The 21810-nt window shown below is 47.6% G+C and overlaps 1 protein-coding gene across 6 annotated transcripts in view; it reads right to left on the bottom strand.

Moving 5' to 3' along the window:
• Positions 1-1155: 1155 nt before the first annotated feature.
• Positions 1156-21810, bottom strand: part of nek7 (NIMA-related kinase 7) — a 60261-nt gene continuing 39606 nt past the window's right edge. For 2 of the 6 annotated variants that reach the window (XM_084692735.1, XM_084692734.1), the window contains exon 10: positions 17661-20353. In XM_084692735.1, the coding sequence (XP_084548861.1) occupies positions 20243-20353 (111 nt within the window). In that variant the 3' untranslated portion in view covers positions 17661-20242. Of the gene's footprint in view, positions 1389-1470; positions 1615-1775; positions 1837-1931; positions 2138-2465; positions 2607-3293; positions 3441-3877; positions 3963-10308; positions 10694-17660; positions 20354-21810 lie in introns of those variants that run through there. The other 4 variants (XR_014750760.1, XR_014750761.1, XR_014750762.1 and 1 more) reach the window with 4 other exon arrangements.

The raw sequence follows: 21810 nt of genomic DNA, 5'->3' as shown, positions 1-21810 counted from the left end.
ACATTTAATACCAACCCCAAAAAACATTAAGATACTATTCACTGCCTGTCTTGTCCTTCGGAAAGTTGTTGAATTGAATAGGCTGAACATCAACATGTAACATCAAGTATAGAATTTACAAACAAATTAGCTTTGATTTTTACATATGCCTATTTGGACTGTTTCCTGACAATAAATTAAGAACATTGGGCTACATGTTTTGCTAACTGGCTAGACCATTGAATGTTTATGATGTCCTTGTGTCTTTATTCCTTTGACTGGGGACAACAATGCAAACAGTCAACCGACTATAACACGTTTTAAATGTCGGGCTACGCATTTATAGAACAACTTCTGTCTGACACAACGTGTTTGGCATGCTTAACCCAAATAATTAGCCTACATTTTGCTTAGAGATAAAAGGGCTAGACAACAAATGTTCTAATGAATCACCGACTAACAACACGGAAATGAATGACACCAATGATTTAAAAAAAAGTAGTTCCCTAAAGTCCGTCAAGTCAAATTTTTGATCCATTTCTAAATTAATTCACAGAACAACCGTTATGATAAAGTTTATGATACTGAGTGTATACACTGTTTGTGTTGTATGGCTCTCAAGATAAACAAATACACGTTACTGAATGACTGAATGTACTGTAAGTTATAATCTAAGAGCTACGGATCTTTTACACAAAGATAGTAGTTTGTGTGCCTGAGTCTGTTTCTGTGTGTATATATCCGTCTGTTTCTGTGTGTATATATCAGGCATGCAAAGAAGTCAGGGGTAAGAAAGGTGAGAACTATAGGGTGAACCCCTGACCCTCTAGGGGGGTCCGTGGGCATGCTCCCCTGGAAGAAAATGTCTACATTTTAAAGTTAAACGCATCACTCTAGTGCACTTTGAGAGCAAAATTAGGAGGCTAGATCAATGTAGAAAACTTCTACCCACTCTGCCCCTGATTGGCTGTGAGGTTTAGGCATTAGGAGTGACGATTTGTTCCAGAGCCAGTTGTAAAGTTGCGAAGCACGTGTAAAATGCTGTGTTGGCCACAACCCCCCCCCCCCCCCCCCCAAATATGTTAGATCTGCACAAATCACCTAGGTGACTCATTTTGGTTTCAAAAAGGTGAGGAGTTTGCATGCCTGATATATATATATATATATATATATATATAAATGTATCTGTGTGTGCATGCGTGCGTGTGTCTCTCAGGAGCAGTACCAGTTCCTCTATGATGCTCTGGATGAAGCGTTCCCAGTGCAGAACGGGGAAGTGAAGCAGGTCGTCCCGGCAGGGGGCAGACAGCGCGGTAGCCTCCGACCAGCAGGGGGCGGCAGGGGGCGGCAGGGGGCGGCAGGGGGCGGCAGGGGGACACCGTCCCCCTCGTGGCCAATTCAGGAAAAACCTTCACCGCAAAAATGGAAGAAAGTCTTGTGATGCACTTTAAATAGGCCTTTAAACATGAAATCTCGATCAGGCGGACATACCAAAGCCTCCGCATTACGTGACACAGCCATCGTGGATGTAACCAAACCTCTTGCGATGCAGAAGATAAATTGTGTAGAAGATTAGGGTGAAGGAGTTGAGGATGATGAGGAAAACCAAGATCCAGATGACAGCATTGTCATTGTCTGAGAGGAGGAAGACGACATCACAAGGACAGAAGTCATGCACACTCCGGTAAGAAACGACAGGGCCACCAGATACAGTAAAAAAAAAAAAATAAGCTGGGAGAATATTGGTGTTTAGTCCTACGTGATATTGGGCAAGGAAAACCAATTAGCCTACTTACAGCGAGTGACAATGTGTATTACTGTCAGTGCACTGTTGAAATAACCGTTGTAAGCAAACACCTAAAAAAGATCAAATGTCTGGTTACTCCAACTGTTCTGCCTCCAAGTACAAATATTGTAATTTTTTTAATCTCACCAGATAATGAAATATTTACAGTTAGTGTGTAAGTTGTGGAATAGCGAAGATCTTTGAAATCAAATTGGCAGTTGCTGTTCTTCCTTTCCTTCCTTTCCTGTCCGTCATTGAGACAGGCTGTGTATGTAATGCTCTCTCCATTCCATTCATCTAGTTTCTTACATTCGATAAAGTAATAATTGTTTTCTTTCAAAATCAAAGAAAGGATCTCGACTTTTCCAGGAACTGGGAAATACAGAAAGAGTAGATTTTAGCTTGGACCCCCCCCCCAGATTACAATTTATAAATATGATGAACATCAGCTAGGTCTACTGTTTGCAGAGAAACATTGACTAGGCCTAAATATTCATAGTCACCATTCGCCATTCATTAAGAACTTTATATTTCTTAATTGTGTTACTTCTGCTTGTAGTTTGTTTAAAAGTGTTTGGGGCAGAATGGTTTGTTTAAGATGCATTAAGATAGAGAGGAGGGTCAACATGTTTTACTGAGTTTGTGTGTGAAAGTGTTCTGGGTGCCAGAAATGACGGGAAGTGAGGGAGAGATAGGTTACCGTTTGGTGGTGCAGTTTGGTTCGAAGCCTGAGAGGTGGAGGTGATTGCGGGTAAGGTTGGAGGAGTTCTTGTAGGATCGGAGGTTGTCGTGCTTGGAAGGTCAGAGGGTGTCCTTGTCAAGAGCTCAGCCTGCTCACAAACTACAAAATGGAAGACAGCATTAGGATAGAGAGGAAGGTCAACACGTTTCACTGGGCTTGTGTGCGAGAGTGTTCTGGGTGCCAGACAGACCGAAGCGAGGGAGACATACGTTTCCGTTTGGTGGTGCAGTTTGGCTTGAAGCCCGAGAGATGGAGATGTTTGTGGGTAAGGTTGGAGGAGTCACCAAACCTTATCCGTCTAAAACTAATTGTAAACATAACCCTTCAGGTTATAGACTTCAGCAGAGAAAGTTGTTACGAAAATGAGAAAATGCTATCAAAACAGGGGAAGCTTCAGAGAGTCTGACTGTGAAATGGCGGACTCGTTTTGCCTTCGTTTTTTCGTGGCGGCCTAGTGGCTTTCTTCTTTAGTTCTGTCTGAAACCACCCTCAGAATGTAACGTGTAAAAGATCATCCCCATTTGTTTTGGCTAAAATCAACAAATAATCGTGATAATTAATCGTGATCTCAATATTTATCAAAATAATCGTGATGATCATTTAGAAAATAATCGTGCAGCACTAATTGACACAAAACATAAAGTGTGCGTGAAACCCTGATTCTTGCCTTTTAAGGACTTCCAGATCCCCTGATCTGAGCGCTAACAAAGTACAGCATCACATCCACAATATTCCAGCTATTCCAAAGGCTAACAACTTTATGATCACTTGAAAATGAGTACTTACATCTGGCCAAGCCAAGCAGCCCAGCCCAAAGCAGCAAGACCTTCGGCCCACCGAGACCTGCCATATCATGAAGACCTGGAGTGCCCAGACACCATACGTCCCGATGAAGATCAAACACGGAAAGAAACAGAGAGCCTCTGTTTCAAACTTAGAAATAAGAAGAAATACTGTCTGGTTTATTTCTTGTTACGGTGCGTTTTCACCCTGTTCTTATCTGTCAGCCCAGCTTCCTGGATGTGTTCCTCAAACATCAGACCCAGCATCTAGTCTACTGACCCAGCCAGTGATGTCACAGTACGTATACTACCTTGCTTTACTTTACAGGAAGTGTATATTATCTACGCCACTCTGAACAGGAAGTCCCTGTTCAACTGGACCCTATAACTCAATGCAGCCCAACCCATAGGCATTTCGATTGTGTTGGACTGTATTGAAAGTTTGATCAGATTCAGACGCATTTAATCAAATAAAACATACTTTTCAGAGTGCCTGCAGACCCCTGCTCATGGACTCCATGGACTCATGGAGTCAAACGCCAAAAGATATCTGATGGATGTTATTAAACTGCGACATGATCTGCTTACTCGATCTCTAACCAGGTCGGTGTGCTTCGCTGGTTCCAAGAGTCATTGAGTGTGAAACCAGGCTCCCAATGTTCCAGTAAGGAAACTAGGAAAGGAGACAGGGCAAGGAGACAAGGAGATAAGGAACGTTGAAACACGGAACACCACTTAAAACAAGGCTGTTCCCTTTCTGCCAGAGCAGTTGAGACCACAGGGAGGTGAGATCAAAAAACAAGAAACGGTGGTAGATATGCTAGCTTCCTTTCCCTCCGCTTGCACCCTCCACACGTCAGCATGGGGCCTCTGCTCACACGAGGTCCGAGGCTTCACCAAATTAACTCACATCGATAACACAAAAATAAATATCAATGCAAACAGCAATACTGATGATACTTAGGGATACAGACACACAGTAATGTCCTACTGAGCATACCGAAAACGGAAATACAACTTTTTCCAACACAGGAAGACAGTTGTATTTCAAACTTTTTGAACCTGCCTTGGCTCCTCTGCATGCAGTAATCATGCTGTGTATGTGCAGCAGGGCCGAAATCATAATATATTTCTGGGGGGGGAACATCCACAACCACGCACGCTGTCCGAAAATATCATAACTAATCGTAAAAGGTTTTCAGGGGGGGGGGAACCTTCAGACTCCCCAGCAGATTTCTTCCCCCCCAATGTTGACTCCATGGCAATGGGCTTGATTTGCAGTGTCTTTCTATCTGACTGGAGTCAGGTGGCTGAGCGGTGAAGGAGTTGGGCTAGTTTTCAGAAGGTTGCTGGATCGATTCCCCGTCGTGCTAAATGACGTTGTGTCCTTGGGCAAGGCACTTCACCCAACTTGCCTCGGAGGGGAATGTCCCTGTACTTACTGTAAGTCGCTCTGGATAAGAGCGTCTGCTAAATGTACTTACTGTAACTTAAAAGTGCTGTAAAGCAGAACTGAAAATGTTTTTTATGTTCATCACACCACAGAAGAACGTGAAGTTACCTACCCAAACAAATTAGAATGAAAAAAAAACACCCACAAGTATGTTAAATTAGGCTTTGAAATCGTGAGAAAATCAGCAGTCTTCTCTGCTTGATACTGGGGGGGCATATTGCCTGAAGGAGCTAAAGCTCCGCCCCCTCGTCTGTATTGAATTTATCAACAATAGCAACAACTAGCTAAAATCAATTGCAGATATCAGTACAGACCTACCTGCAGTCTCTGAGTGTTTTGCATCGTACCAGCTGAGTAACAGAATGCAGGTTGTATAAACTGTCTGTGATCTGACGTAGATAGGTGACTGTGACGTAGATAGAGGTTGGGTTGTGCCCCGCCTCAACAAAACCTGAGCTGAAAACAGGTGTTTTCAACGCTGTAACTCCGGTGCAGCAAAGTTTTTGCGCTTTGCACATGCTTTCAGTAACTAATTTCACACGTATATAATGTACTGAGAAGCAAATCGTGGAATTAGCTTTACAGGACCTTTGGAACTCGTTTGGAAACCTAAAGTCTACAGCGTAGATGTTTGAACCATCTGTATGATACAATGTTTATTGTTTGGAGTCACTGACAAATCTTCATGAGAAAGACAGGCCTCACTGTGCTGCTCTGCTAACTACCACCCATCAGGCAACACATGACTTCTGGGTCTTCTCATACAGGAACAGTGTGCTTTTGAACCACTAGGGGGCAGTGTGTCCCCATGTTAAACATGAGGCAGGCCTCTCCTGTTGGCATGGGGAGTGGCCAAGGGTATTACAGACATTGCTCGTATCATCATCGTGTATTGTATCATTATTCATTGTGTGTGTGCGGTGTGGGGCTACTGAGGTATGGACCCTGTTTGGCCCTCTCTGCAGGAGTATTCATCTGACTGACAGGTACCTAACGAGAGCAGCCTGGAGCGCTCACCCTGCAGCTTAATAGAAACACACACCTACACACACTCCCAGACACACAAATGCACCCATACACACATTTTGTGTGCTATTGTTAAACGCATATGTGTGTGTATGTGGGGGGGGCCGTGTATGTGAATCCCACACATACCCGCCCCCCCCCCCCCCCCTCCCCCAACCTCACTCCACACCCCCGTTTAACGATAGCACACTAAACCTGGAGCCACGCGCATATTTGGCGCGGGGTTACAGCGCGGGGCTAAGGAGCCAAGGCGGCATAGCCGAGGAGCTGGAGGAGAAACCCGGAGCAGCGCGTCCCCATGGCGCCCAGGGAGGAAGGAGCAGAGACAAACCAATTAAAATTCCTGGTGGATGGATACATGGAAGAGAGAGACGTAACTCCGTGACACGCTCTGTCCTGTTGATAGATCTGGTGCGTTGCCGTCTTAAAGATTAAAAAGATGGTGCCGTTTCCCCCCCGCCGCCGCCGCCGCCGCCATGAAATGTTGATGTGCGGCATCAGAAATATATAACGTGTATCGAATGAATGCATAAGTCACTCACCATAGTGTGGGCGCCCTCGTGCACATAGGCTGTGTGTGAGTGTCAAAAAACGTGTGTGTGTGTGTGTTTATCTGAGCGTTTGGCTGTGTGTGTGTTTGTATTCGAGAAAAAAATTCCCACAAGGGATTCCGGACATAATCTTGATTCAGTGTGAGCTCCCTACCCAATTGTTTTAATGTATACATCCTGTGGACGTGCCCAGACGCAGGCCTGCAGTGCCAGCACTAGCCTGGTCCTATGTTCCAGCTGTCTTGCTGACTCTACATCTGGTCTGACAGGCCTCTCTGGAGAGCATCCTATCCTCCTCTGGCTCACTGGAACTACTTTACACACACACACACATTTATACTGTATACACATACATAAAACACACACATAAATACATACTATACACACCCGCACATGAATACCTTTGTCACACACACACACACACACACTCTTCACAAACTCCCTGCAGGAACTGAAGCTGCCAGTCAGTGCGGGGTGGGCTAGTGCAGGTGTGCTGGTGTCTCTGGTGTGGATCAGGGGCCAGAGCTGAGGCACTGTCTCTTTTATTCAGACCTCCTAAATACTGGATGAGTCCCATTTAGCCACTACTGGGTGTTACCACTGTGTGTTATCCAACAGCTGCACAGAACACAACCACTCTGACTCCACTCACTGTTGGGGTAAACAAGAGATTGTCGAGTTGGAGAAATAGCTTCCAATTTCTCTCAAACGTGTTTGAATTTAGTAGCTCAACTTTTTCCCATTTTTCAAATCGATTACCTCAGACAGGCTTGTCAATCACGCAAACTTGAAATCTTGCTGTTCTTCCATAACTTGATTTCCAACTGTAAAAAGGAACATTCCGCCTGCATAATGCGGTTGCCGTAGTTTCTCCCTGACGCCGAGGAAGAGGAGGGGCGAGGGTGGAGGGGGAGCCAAGGCCCTCAGTCAGTCTGAGTGAGGAGGTTCAGAGAGCCTGTCACATCCACCGCTCTGGCGCTCTGAGGGGCCATTTAGAAAACTCTGAACGGCAGTTCGCTGACCTATCACTAATGAGGCGACCGTCCAGCGCTAGCGAGAGCGCGTCCGGCGGTCTGGGAGGCTCAGAGCCCTGTATCTAGTGACCACACAGCGTATCTCCTGACCGTGTTTGACCACCGCGCTGGCTGATAAGACCACGGTTCACAGCACCGCGTACTGCTCGCTAACAGGAAGCAGCCCCCAACCCCCCCCATCCCCCCCCCCCCCCCACGGGTTTGGGAAAAAAACGCTAAGCATGTCGAATAAACTCCTTCAACTTTTCTGTTAGACTGTTTAGTGCACTGTGCCGTTTGTGAGCATGTGTGTGCGAGAATGTTTGTGTGCGCGTCATGGGAATGTGCGTTTGTGGGAATGTTTATGTGTGTGTGTGTGTGTGTGTATACAAGGCTCAAAGATATGAGTTGCCTAGGAGGCCATCCTTCACAGTATTCTTTATGTCCAGTACATATATGTTACCTAACACACATGCATATGAACTGTGATGCATTCTAGTGAAACGCTGCTCTCTGCATGTTTCCACACCTCCACATCCATATCATGAAGACAAAGATAAACAACCCAAGCTGACAGTGAGCTAATATGAATTGACTACCGAGCCTCATCCTCGACACGTCTGGGAGAATACTATTAAGAATCCGTCTTGGACGGATCGGCGAACGGACCCACAGTCTGTGTCACCAAAGTGGCAGGGCTTGGAAATACACCCGTTTAATGAGAATCTATGGCTGCCCCAAAAGCATGCCCCCTGGCCAGGCAGAGAGCGAGGGGTGGTGACACTCTGGATCATCGTGTTCGCAGGCCACTGCGTGATGGGTGGTCCTTATTCACAGTGTGACGGACGATTCGGAGGGAAGGATTATTACGAAAAATGGACACCCATGCAGAAGCTGTTTCTCAATGAGTATTAACAGTCTGAGACCTGTCCGTATTTATATGTGTGTGTGTGTGTGTGTGTATATAATTGTTGTAGTAGAAACAATTATGCTGAGGAGTTCTAGTAAAAGTCTAAATAAATTATTCAAGTCAGAGGAAAAATCCTAACATTCAAATAACCTTCACTTCAAACAGATTACCAATAGACAGATTGATATGAAAGCTTTCATGAAGTGAAGAAACAGGAGAACCGTCACACGGGGGATCTGTTATGATTATTAACAAGAATGGAGCGTGGGCCCCACAGAATTCCCCAGTGCGGGGTCTTGTTCAAATTGCTAACCCTCCGAGACCATTATCTCAAAGGTAGCCAGCCACACACACACACACACACAAAGGCGCACATACACATTTGTGCTGCCTTTGTTATGTTGAGAGCGTTTGGCTCCATTCTGCTCCTGCAGTGTGGGGTTAAAATCAGCAGCAGTTGATTTCACTGGAGAGTGAGGCATGCAACCCACTGCCTGGGGACTCTCCCTGCTGTCTGGCTGGGCCTTCCTCTTGAAGTAGAATTGAACAGTCTGAATCCTCAGAGACAAATGTTCACAAAGTCAATACTCACTGTATCGTTAAGTTGCCCGGCGCACAGTGAAAGCAGTAGACTTAGCCGGATTACCATTTCTAAGACTGCTGCGATCCTAACCCCCCCCCCCCCCACCACCACCCTCTTCCTGCCCCAACAATGCCCCACAACGTTAGAAAACACGGCACACTTTTAGATGAGATGTTCCTGTGTTCAAACACTAGCCAAACCAATTAGCATAATACATTTCAGTTGAGAAGCAAAGCGTATCAAAATCACAGACAGCGTGTTTAGCTGTACCATCTGACATGGTTAATGATTTATTATGCTTCTGTGGCGGTGAGCAGCCCAGAGGAAAACCCGCTCAGAGTGAAGCCCCACCTAGAGTAAAGCCCCACCTGGAGTGAAGCCCCGCCCAGACTGAAGACCCGCCCAGAGGTAGGCTCCGCCCAGAGGAAGGCCCTGCCCAGAGGAAGGCCCCGCCCAGAGTGAAGCCCCACCTAGAGTGAAGCCCCGCCCAGACTGAAGTCTAGCCCAGAGGAAGGCCCCGCCCAGAAGAAGGCCCCACCCAGAGGAAGGCCCCGCCCAGAGTGAAGCCCCACCTAGAGTGAAGCCCCGCCCAGACTGAAGTCTAGCCCAGAGGAAGGCCCCGCCCAGAGGAAGGCCCCACCCAGAGGAAGGCCCCGCCCAGAGTGAAGCCCCGCCCCGACTGAGGCCCCGCCCAGAGCGAAGCCCCACCCAGAGCGAAGCCCCACCCAGAGTGAAGCCCCGCCCAGAGTGAGGCTCCGCCCCGTGTCGTTGGTCCCCCTGCCTCACATGCATCATGCTGGTCATTAGCAGAGGGTCAGCTTGGACCTTTGGCCGCTGCGCCGATCTCCCTGGGAGCACAGAGCCATAAAAACCCCAGGCTCTGTCACTCAGTGTCAGTTAAAGCAGAATGTATCAGGTCTGTCTCTGACCCTGCAAGCCTGCCTGCCTGCCTGCCCGCCTGGGCCTTCCTCATGAATAATGAATGAGGATCTGTGCGGCGCTGGGATATTAATGGGGCTGAAAAACACAGGGAGGAGTGTGCTTTGTGCTGCCAACCAACCAGCCAGTAAGTCTACCAACCAGCAAGCCAACCAGCCAGCAAGCCAACCAGCCAGCCAGCTAGCCAACCAGCCAGATAGCCAGCCAGCCAGCCAGCAAGCCAACCAGCAAGCAAGCCAACCAGCCAGCCAACCAACCAGTTAGTCAGTCAGGCAGCCAACCAGCCAGTCAGATGGTCAGTCAGTAAGTCGGGAAACCAGCCAGTCAGGCAGCCAACCAGCCTGCTCTTCCACGTCCACCCCTCACCTCCTCTCTGAGACTCCTTCCACAGCTTCCTGTTCCTCCTCTATCCTTCTCTTTCTCTCTCCCGTCTCAGATCCCTCCATCCCTCTTCTCCGCACTGCCTGTCCTCGGCCAGGCAAGCAGGCAGGCAGGCAGGCAGGCAGGCAGGCAGGCAGACAAGCAGGCAGGCAGGCAGGCAGGCAGGCAGGCAGGCAGGCAGGCAGGCAGGCAGGCAGGCAGGCAGGCAGGCAGGTCAAAGGTCAGCTGGAGAGTGTTGGGGCAGAGTTGGAGATTGAATTCCAAATTCAACAAAAAAGTCGAGGAAGAACAAGTGACAAATGAAACCCCGGCCGGAGTTGCAGTTACAAGTTGGCGGATCCTCTCTCTGTCATCCAAGGACGTAGCTCTGTCACTAGCTCTCCCTGTGTTCTGTCCTTCTTCCAACCCCTCCATGGTTCAGTCCATTCTAGCCAGAGGGGTGTGTATCCAGGTCGTGGCTGTCAAGGACGTGAGGGAAGTTGGGAGGGAGGGGGTCATGGGCACTGGTACCCATCTGGCAGATGATTCCCCCCCTTATCCACCCTCACCTAAACAACAAAACCATAAGAAACAGTATAGCAACGAGAAAAAAAACGACTTCTTCCTAAAGAGAGAATCCCACAAATGTCAACAACCAGATCAAATACAGTCACCGTATAGAACAAAGTTTAACCCGGCACCACCCTCTCTCCAGCCTCTACGCTGCAGCCCCTGTGCCAGGTGGATGGTTCTGCCAGCAGCCAGGCACCGGTCCTGGTTGGCGCCTCTCTCTGCCCTGGTGCTGGCTGAACCAGAGGGGACCAGAGTACAGGGCAGGAAGCGCCTCAACCCAGCCTGCCAGGTTGCCTGTGAGCCAGTACCTTTAAACTGTAATTCTCCTTTATTTGGAAAATGTCTCGGACAAAAGTCTACTTTGCTAACGGCGCGTTAATTTAGCAGACACTTTTATCAAAAGCAACTTGCAAGAGGGAAAGGCTCTCCCACTGAGCTATGTATCCTCCTTATTGCTAATATATATAATTTGGATTTAATATGGAACTCTTCTTGTGTACATGTGATGAATGCAGCTATTAAGCATGTGGCTATCTGGATCTGCACAATCACTCAAGCACGTTCTGCTGTCATAGCGGTAGTCTCATTCCCCTTACCAAATGTTTTATTACTGTTAAAATAAAGTTTACATTACTGTATCAGTTTGTAGTTTGTGTTAAGTTTGTAGTATTGGGTGAACAACTGTAGTTTGGGAACAGAGTCTGATGGAGGAAAATAATAAACAGTATAGACTTCAAGAAGTTTCAAATGAAACTTTTGTGTTGACTGGAACAATGTTTCAGCTAATTACGTCCAAACCCCTCTGACGTCTCTTGGTAAGGGAAACAAAGGCAACAGTCAAAGAAAGTCTGGGAGAAAGAAATAGAAAAGAAAAAGCGAATGCTTTCTTTCGTGATTCCAGCTCAACTGTGGCGACGGTGGCGTCTAATCAGTTGGTTTCCCCGCGCCTCTAGGGCGAGCAGCTTCCGTGAAACAACCCTCTGATCAGCGCGCGAAAAAGCTCCCCCGCTGCGCTCTCTGCCGCCCCTGTACCGCGGGTCAGTCCTTGGTGAGTAGGTTCGCTCTGCTGTCGCCTTCATAACGGCATCTCTCACCCTCATTAAGATGCAGGGTTGTGTGTGTGTGTGCGTGCCTGCAAGTAGCAACTTCACCCCAGGACTAGCCTAGAGGGGCGCGAGGATTCTTGGCCTCTACTGGGACCTGGCGCGCGACTAGTTGGGATTTCTGCGGGTAGGTCTTTTCGTGTGGTGTGTGTGTGTGAGTGTGTGTGTGTGTGTGTGTGTGTGTGTGTGTGTGTGTGTGTGAGTGTGTGTGTGTGTGTGTGTGTGTGTGTGTGAGTGTGTGTGTGTGTGTGTGTGTGTGGAGAGAGAGAGACAGAGAGAGAGACGCATCAAGTGACTTGGTGCCTCGGGGTCACACATACAGAGATGGAATCGGTGCCAATGCTGAGCGCATGCTGGGTAAACAAGTAGAGGCTGTTAGATCTCCTCAGCCTCATCACGCGCAAAATGCAGATTTTCTTTTGTAATCTGTAAACTAATCAAGACTTTGTGTTCCGTCGCGAGAGACGTCAGACTGAAAGGTTAGGCGCCATGAGAGTTTACCAGTGCTCGCTATTATCCGGTTTATGCCCCGTTCAAACCACAGCATACCTCCACAGTTCAAAAACGTAGAGAGTTAATAAACTACTTGAAAACATGTCAGAAAGTATTTGGGTTAGCATTCAGCCGTTTGCGCTGTGATGGACTGGTAGGTAGCGCGTCTGTCTCGCGAACTTTGTGGACCGACACAAAAGTCGTTCATTAGTAGTCTGTATGCTAATATTGACATTCAAACTAATCCAGGGAACACTTTCCCTTGCTCGTTTATTTGCATAAATGCATATTATACCCATCAAGCACTAGACATCACGGCCTCGGAAACGGGAAAAAACGGTGAACGTTCACAACGTCTTTTCATTCCGATATGTCAAAACTTCCACCAGTAGCCTACTGTCAATGGTTATCATGTCTCTTTGAATTAGCCTAGGTCTACTTACTTTTACTGTTGTAATAATTTTTTGTTCGTGAGATGCATAGCTATCTCGTTGAAGTTCGATAAAGTCCAACCGTCCATCTCAACAACTTCACAACATTGAATCCATAGAATGCCTTATGGTTAAAGTCAATACGATCAATAGCTTGTGCTGATTTTATAAACGAATATACAAACGCAGATGCCCAAACTATTATTACAGAAGGACTAACTCTCTTTCGTTTTTCTAGAAAAAGAATGTGTTATATAAGCACAAATGGTACTTCCTCGAAATAAGCCCCACACTGTGAAGAAAGAAACCTATCACAGTGTATAGTTATAGCACACACTTCCTGCAGACACCTAGGCAGGGGGTATTCGAGGGAGAACCAGCCTGCTGCAGGTGAACATCAGGGGAGAGATAATGATTACATGCAAGGCTGACACACGCACACACACACACACACACACAGACACACACACACAAACAGATTACACAGGAAAGGGCTGGAGCTGGGACAAGGGTGTTAATTGGGATTTGGGCTGAAGGCATGTCTTTCACATCAGACAATAAACACTCCCAGGTATGCACACACACAATAAACACACGCACACAACAAACACACGTTACACACCCCCACACTCACCCTGCCAGGCCCCCGCCCCTCCGACCCCCAGCCCCTCTCCCCCCAAACGCATGCTGCTGTTCCTGTGTGGAGGCCTGTGTTCAGCGTCTGGTGCAGAGGGAACGTGTGGGCATCTATCTCTCTCTGTGTGTCTCTCTATCTCTGTCTCTCTCTCTCTGGTCCTTGTTAACACCCCCGTGTCGTGTTGAGGCGCCCCCACCATACGTCAGGAGCTTTGGTTTCAAACTGACGGTGTGCGTGTTCTCGTGCGTGTACTGTGTGTGTGTTATCTTGCATATACTGCGTGTGTTTCCTATCTTGCTTACACTGTGTGTGAATCTGCGTGTGTTGCCTTGCTTATACTCTTGTGTGTTTGCCATCTTGCTTGTACTGTGCGTGTGTTGTCTTGCTTGTACTGTGTGTGTGTGTGCGCGTGTGTTGTCTTGCTTGTACTGTGTGTGTGTGCGCGCGTGTGTTGTCTTGCTTGTACTGTGTGTGTGTGCGCGCGTGTGTTGTCTTGCTTGTACTGTGTGTGTGTGTGCGCGTGTGTTGTCTTGCTTGTACTGTGTGTGTGTGTTTCTGCCGTGCGCCTGATCAGACCTGATGGGACTCCCCGCCCCCGTCTGATCTAGATGGCCCCAGAGGCTCGGTGGTTTACGGAGGTGAACAAGGGGCTTTCTGGGAGTCAGAGGGCCCTGCTGCTTTGTTGTCTTTCCTCCTTTCAACACACACACACACGGACACACACCCACACACGGATAGACACAGATACAGATTCACACAGATCCACAAACATTAGTACCTGTCAGCACATACTCTCTTCTCAACCTCTCTCTCACACACACACACACACACACACACACAACTCACTTTACGGTTTTAGTGTGTGTGTGTGTGTGTGTGTACAGGGGCCTCTGTTTGGTGCAACAGAAAGATCAAAAAGTTATTGGTTTTTCAGCAGAGTGACTGCTTTGATGTCTGCTCCAACGGACAAGGACTGGTGGGTTGACAAGAGAGGAACTTAGTAAGTCCAACATCTGTCTGTCTGGCATCTCTTTGCAAAAACGACATATTTACAGGTAGGTCTGTCTGCAAGCAGGATTGAATGAACACGGTGTGTCCTTCACACAGACGACACGTCCTGAACTGAGACATCACTGTTAGGGCTCCTTTCAGAGAGCTTGTCAGTCAGAGGAGGGGTACCAGGGGAGCCATGGACACTGCTCTTCACCATCAAAACAAACACTGCTGATCCTCTGAAAGCTAACCCCCCCTCCCCTCTCTCTTGGTATTTCTTAACCTCTCTCTTCCATTCTCTCAATTTCTCTCTCTCTCTCTCTCTCTCTCTCTCTCTCTCTCCAAAACCCTAACCTTTCCTACGTTCTATTGTCGAGTCGGTGAAGCGGTGAGTTTTCCACGGCGACGGCGCGTTCCTTTCCCTGGCGTTTGAGCCGGCGTGTCTTCGATAAGACCCCTTCATCTCTAAAAGGGGTTTTTAGGGCCTGTTTAAGTCAAGCCGACAGATGTGGTTATTTGGGGACAGCTCATTGGCAAGTTTACTACCAGAGTGCTTATTTTATTGGACCCGGGCACATGTGCTAGTGACAGTGAAGGAAATCCTTTGGGAAGTCTGGCATGCGTTTTAAACACAGAAGGCTTTAGGAACGCATTAAACCCCAGCTTACTGACCAAGGTCATATAACGATGATGACGAGGATGAAGAGACTACGGCAGGAGGTACACAAGCAGGGCCATGCACACCACCGCACCCCCCCGCTGCACGGCGTCCATAAAAACACCACGTGCATCGCAGTGCTTGATCAGAGACGCACGCTGTTGTGTTTTTCTTTCTACGGTTTGAATCTGGGGATTTACAACCTATTTGGAGCGATCAACAGGAAGTGAGGGAAATATACCCAGGAAGTAAAACCAGCTGTGTTGGGGGTGGGGGGGGGTGGGGTAGAGGAGAAGGGGTGGATGTGGAGGGGAGGATCTGACCCCCTCCCACCTGTAAACCCACCCTCTGGATCAAGTTTCTTTTGAACAGTTTTAACACAGCATTTATTTCGAATAGTTACAGTTTGTGAAAACGCCAGTTCCGGAAGGCAGGGATGATGCTTCCGAGTTCTGCTTGCTGGCCAGCGTTCCATAAAGCCTGGCTGGGCTCCTGCAAGCCTCCCCAAACCCCTCGCAGTTTTAGACGGCCACTTGGAGTTTTATTTTGGTTCAGCTCGCTGCGGGCTGCTTGTATTTTACTGTGCCCCCTCAGTGCTGGCCTGATGGTATTAGATTAGTGCGTGTGTGTGTGTATGAGTGAATGTATGAAGGTGCGTAAAAGTTTGTGTGTTAGTGAGTGTGTCTGTGCGTGAGTGTGTAGGTGTGTGTGTGTGTAGCAACAACAGATGCTGCCCGTGGGGAACAATCAACTTAAGGATTGGCAAGCGTGTGTCTGGATCTCTAAATCGTCAAGGACAACAGATCCAGGGGATTGTCCGTGAAGAAGACTGAGAATTTGCACAAGCTAGAGTCACGCCGGCTCATCACAACAAAGGTTCAATCGACACATCAAGATACACAGTTTTACAATAACAGCTTTCAAAGGGTAAACAACTATATTTCTATATTCCAGTCCCTGATGATTCAAATCTCCTAGCAAACTAATATGTTTGAAGTTTTGGTTGCCATTGCCAAGCATGCGCCACAAGCTATTTCAATGGTACAAAAAAAACACTATTGATATTTTAGACTTCTAAAACAAAACAAACAAAAAAATCCCAATTCCGAGTCCCTCAGAGCAGCCCACTGCCTACCCCACCTCACCCACCAGGGATGAAGAGGAGGAATACTGTTCCCCTCTCTCTCTCTCTCTCTCTCTCTCTCTCTCTCTCTCTCTGTGTCTCTCTCACTATGTCTCTCTCTCTCTCTCTGTGTGTCTCTCTCTCTGTGTCTCTCTCTCACTCTCTCTGTCTCTCTCTCTAAGGGCTGCTGTGTGTAATGACTTGCGATTGTAATGTAGAGGATACAGTAATCGTGCAGATAATCAAACTAAGAACAGTAATTATAACACTTCCAGGAATGATTAGACCTCTGGCTCTCTTGTCAGTATCTGGCAGAGCAGAGAAGCAGGAGATCGATGCGAGAAGCTTCCGGCAGCTTGGTGGGATTCCACAGTGGGAAACTTTATAAACTTCCCAGTCTGTTAGTTTGCCACGCAGAAAAGTGCTGACCCCAACGCGTTTTTAAAAGCTGTAGAGTTGCTAGGGTGACGAGATAAATTGAACTGCTTTTTACATGAAGGAGGATTTGCTTGATATGTAAATGTTTGGTGTTCTTGGTGGTTTTTGATCGTGGACCACAGGTCATCTATGGTGCATTGTTTTGTTTCCTTATGTCAAGAACGTTATTAATAGTGAAAGATGCAATGGATACATATCACCACTAGAGGGACGAGTGAAGAAGGACCACAAATGTAACCAGTCAACATACAGTCTGAAAGATTTTAATGCAGGCTAACTTTCCATTTCTTATTATGCATGCTGAATCAATCTTCACAGAAAGGTCCATTGTGTCCGGGTAAAGATAAATATCCATCGTGTTTGTGTTCGCAAATTGCCACCGATTCAAGTATCAATTCCAGATATTTACTTTTGTTTGTTTTCACTGTGTTAAAGCTCCATGGGAGCAATTTGAACAGTGATGAAATTGAACTGTGTTCCCAGAGGGGATCATTACATGGAGCCAGCCAGTGTCCCCCTGCTCCTCCCTGGCCACAAGGGACTATGGGCTTGTGTGTGAGAGAGTGTGTGTGTGTGTGTGTGAGAGTGTGTATGTGAGTGAGAGTGTGTATGTGTGTGTGTGTATGTGTGTGTGTGTGTATATATGTGTGTGTGTGGGGGTGAGTGCTTATGCGTGAGTGTGTGTTAGAGAGTGTGTGTTTATATGTGTGTGTGTGTATGTGTGTGAGAGTGTGTGTGTGTGTGGGAGGGGTGGGGAGGTCCATGGGGAGGGGGTGGTACTGAGCAGAGCCTCATGGGGCCAGGTTATGAAACAGAAACAGTCTAATGACCCCACACAAACACATCACTGCCTCAGACACGCTCATGTTTGACTCCAAATGTGTTTACATTGAACTACATAGTGTGAGTATGTCTTTCTCAACCTAAGGGAGGCGGCTGTATGCATTGTAAGCACACAGGACTGAGGGTAAAAGTGTGACGAGATACTCGTCTAAATTGTCGTCTAAATCCATATCATGAATGGAAAACTAGAGAGGTGTAAGATGACGCTAGACCAGCTAAGCTGGAGCAGTTGAAGAAGCCAAAGACAGTTTCTGTACGTGTTTATTAGGTAGGTAGAATACAAAGCCAATGAAGTAAACAGCCTTACACGAAATGTTCCATAAAACAAAAGACAAAAAAAAACAAAAAACAAAAACACAACCATAAATAAAAGCTGCCTCTTTTTGTTTTTACTCTCCCAACCACTAAACCTTAGAGGTTGGGAGAGTAAAGACGATGGGGTCAATACCACCTTCAGAGGGCTGGTCCAGTGGCCATGGTGAGGGTCAAGGCTGACCTCTATGAGGTCGCAGGGTGGTCCCAACAGACCAATCACAACCCAGACACATCAGACCCCACCAATCACAACCCAGACAGATCAGACCCCACCAATCACAACCCAGACAGATCAGACCCCACCAATCACAACCCACACACATCAGAATGGATCAGTAAACTAGCAGTGTGTGTATATGTACGTGTGTGTATGGGTTTATGTGATAGCGTTTGTATCCACGTGTTAGTGTTTGTGAGCGTGTATCTGACTGTGTGTTGTGTTGATGTCACGATCGTCACATTCCCCTAACGAGAAACAAATATCTGATGAGTCTTCTCTTCTCACTGTGACACATGGAAAGGCAACTGAACGAGTAAACGATATTAGTTTGCAGCAACAACAAACAAAACAAAGCTGAACATCATCTTCTTTAAGGCTGATAGATCAAAAGTAAGGCAGGACGGGAAAGCGTTCCTCAGGCTGAGGGGGGCGGGACTATGCATGGAGGGGGGCGGGACTATGCATGGAGGGGGGGCGGGACTATGCATGGAGGGGGGGCGGGACTATGCATGGAGGGGGGCGGGACTATAACACACAACGTAAAACAAATCTATTTGCAATGTTATTCAGATTGAAATATCTAATCTGTCTCGTTTGATAAAAAATAAACACCGTTTTGCATCCGGTAGGATTTTCGCAACATTTGCTATGAGGTGACGATGGTGCTTTGTCACTCTGATTAAGTGTTATTGTAAGTTCATGTCATGAGCAAAGTTCTTTTACAGCTGCTGTAAAAGCCAGCACTAACAAGGCACAAGAGTTGTAAGAATCCACAGACTTAGCAAGGACAGACATTAATGTCAATAAAAAAGTGAAATGGAACATACCAGAATATCTGGAGACCATAAAAAACAACAAAGATGTGCAAGTAAAAAAAAAAAAAAAAAGATTTCCCTAAAGGCCGTCAAGTCATATTTTGATCCATTTCTAAAAGAATTCCCGGAACAACCAATATGAAAAACTAGAGGACACTAAATGCAACAATTAGTAAACTGACTCCAAACCAAAGCCAATAGGCAGTCGTTAAACATGACAAGCATAACGCAGCGTCACCTTGGGCTAACGTACCTTCTGCTGGGCTTAACTACCTCAAACTAAAACACTAACTTCAAACTTTGGTTATCCCCACCTTGATCCGTAAACCAACCCACTGTAACCAACCCACTGTAAAACCGAAAACACGAGACACAGACCGACACAGCGAACCTACATCCAACTACGTTAGACATCCAGCTAGCAGGGGCTCCTGTGCGCAGGAAGCCAGACTGTGTCCTCTGATGGCTGGGAAGGAGTCTTAGATATACTGCATGGAAGTAGAACACAAACAGATACACGTATCAACCATACCCACAGCTCGGGGCTCTCTGCGTCTTTGGTAGTTTGTCAAACGGACAAGGCTTGAAAAACAAACAAACCAAAAAAAAAAATATATATATAATTCCTATGTGGTTTTATTCTTCCTCTCAATTCAGGGACGGCACTGTCTCAAAGATCTGAACACTCATACGCTGAACCCATCGCACACCCTGTAAACTACCTTCCCTTGACCACGCCCCAGACTAGTCTCACAGACTATTCCTTCACACGTGGCATTCAACATGATCCTTCTTTTTATGTTCAGTTTTTTTTTTTTTTTTTTGGGGGGGGGGGATACATTCACTTTACAACAACCTCCAGATTTTCAGTACCGGGGTTAAAGTGCAGCACAGCAAACGTTTTAACCGCTAAAACATCATTTTGGACGATCGCGTTCGTAAACTCAGCATGACATATCTCTACACTAACATTCGGACGCATCTGTGTTTAAATACTGTGGGAACAGTTTCCTTTGCTAACGTCTGCAAATGCGCCTGTGATTTCAGAGCACACAGCTACGAGAGGCACTGAAAGGTAAGTGTGCACGTCTATAGTGTATCTAAGGTCACTGTGCCAGCCTGCGGTGAGGTTGAGATGAACAACACGACAAACATCGCAGAAGGTCTTAAAAAAAAAAAAAAAAAAAAAAAAAAAAAGGGACGTTCCTAGGAGAAAAACATCCAATCATCTGATTGCTCTTCATTTACCCAGCATGCATTGGGAGGGGGGGGGGGAATTGCACAAGGGCGCGGCCACGTCTGGGAGCTCCATCAGCTCTGTCTGACAGAACGACGGTCTCTACAGGGGACGTGTGGAGGTGTTGGGGAAGAGAGGGAGGAGGAAGAAGAAGAGGAAGAGGGGGAAGAGGAGGAGGAGGAAGAGGAGGAGGAGGAGGAGGAGGAGGAAGAGGTAGAGGAGGAGGAGGGGGAGGGAGGCTTAGCTCCCCAGGGTCTGGTTGTACATGTGCTTGGCGATGTCGTACACGTAGGTGATGTCCGGCCTCTTCTCTGGGTCTGGGTTGATGCACATGTCCACCAACTTCCTCAGCTGGAGAACACACAGATCATGGGACATGATTGGTATGATGATGAGAATGGTTACTGCTGGTGTGTGTGTGTGTGTGTGGGGGGGGGGGCAGGGGGAGTGTGTTGGGGGGTTAGTGTGTTTGGTAGGGGCGAGCCTTCCTCAATCCTGACATCCAAGACATGAGGAGCGTGGCCAGTCCTGTGCTTCTCACTAAGCCCAGACAGACAGGCTAAGTCTGGGGGCTTTGTTGTGGTAAAGAGAACCTGGACCAACACACTTCCACAACCTCAGTAACAGGCAACATACGTAAACAAAGCAGTCGTGCTGGGTAATAGTAGGCTATGCCTACAGTCTTATGGCCTTGCGAATAGACTTTTCACAGACACACACACAGTCACACGCACATAGACATGCACACAGACGAACACCAGCACACACTTTCAAAATGACACACACACACAAACGCAGAGATTCCTCTCAGAGGCAGCGTTTCTACTTGAAGCCGAGCAGAGCGCCTGATTGGAGCAGACAGACAGACAGGTTCGGAGGCGGAACAGCGACCGCCATCATTAAAAAAAAAAAAAAAAAAAAGAAAGAAGAAGAACGAAAGAAAGATGGAAAGGCAAGATTTTCAGAGCGGGGGTCGCTATGGTAACCGCCTGCCGACTTCCTGGTTGCTGTTGCGTGGCGCTGGGCTCGGCGAACGCGCGTGTGTGTGTGTGTGTGAAAGTAAGAAATAAAGGGAGATGCAAATGCAACCAGTCTGAGAATTAGTCCTGCAGAATGGAGTGAGAGAGAGAGAGAGAGAAAGAGGGGAGGAGGCAGGGGGTAGAGATGCAGATATGTAAAATATTCATGTGCTTCTTCGCTTTGGGGGGGGGGGTGTGGAGTCAGGTGGAGGGGGGAGATGGGAGGAGGGGCAGATGGGAGGAGGGGGAGATGGGAGGAGGGAGAGATGGGAGGAGGGGGAGATGGGAGGAGGGGGAGATGGGAGGAGGGGGAGATGGGAGGAGGGAGAGATGGGAGGAGGGGGAGATGGGAGGAGGGAGAGATGGGAGGAGGGGGAGATGGGAGGAGGGAGAGATGGGAGGAAGGGGGGGGAGAGTGGGGGAGGTGGAGGGGGGAGACGGGAGGAGAAGGTAAATGACACAACAAAGATGAGCAGATGACAGTGTGCTGCAAATCCTTCAGGAGGATTGTTTACATCCAGACAGACGCTGGCGGCGCACCCCGACTCCATCCCTCCATCGCTCCCTCTCTCTTTCTTTCTCTCACCTGGATGGGGGTGATACTGGGGGCGATACAGAACACACACACAGACAAGCACACACAAGCACAGGCCACCAACACATATACAAGCGCACACACACAAGCAGGCACGCACGCACGCACAGGGTGCCAGGGGCCTGTGGCAGTTGGCCTTGTAAAGCGTCCGGGATTACTGAAGGAGAAAGCAGGTGCGTCACTTCCTCTCGCTA

This window comes from Hypomesus nipponensis, chromosome 26 (genome assembly GCF_054491055.1).
Source record: "Hypomesus nipponensis isolate SF chromosome 26, ASM5449105v1, whole genome shotgun sequence".
In the NCBI taxonomy this organism is placed as follows: domain Eukaryota; kingdom Metazoa; phylum Chordata; class Actinopteri; order Osmeriformes; family Osmeridae; genus Hypomesus; species Hypomesus nipponensis.
This window is presented reverse-complemented; position numbering and strand designations above follow the sequence as displayed.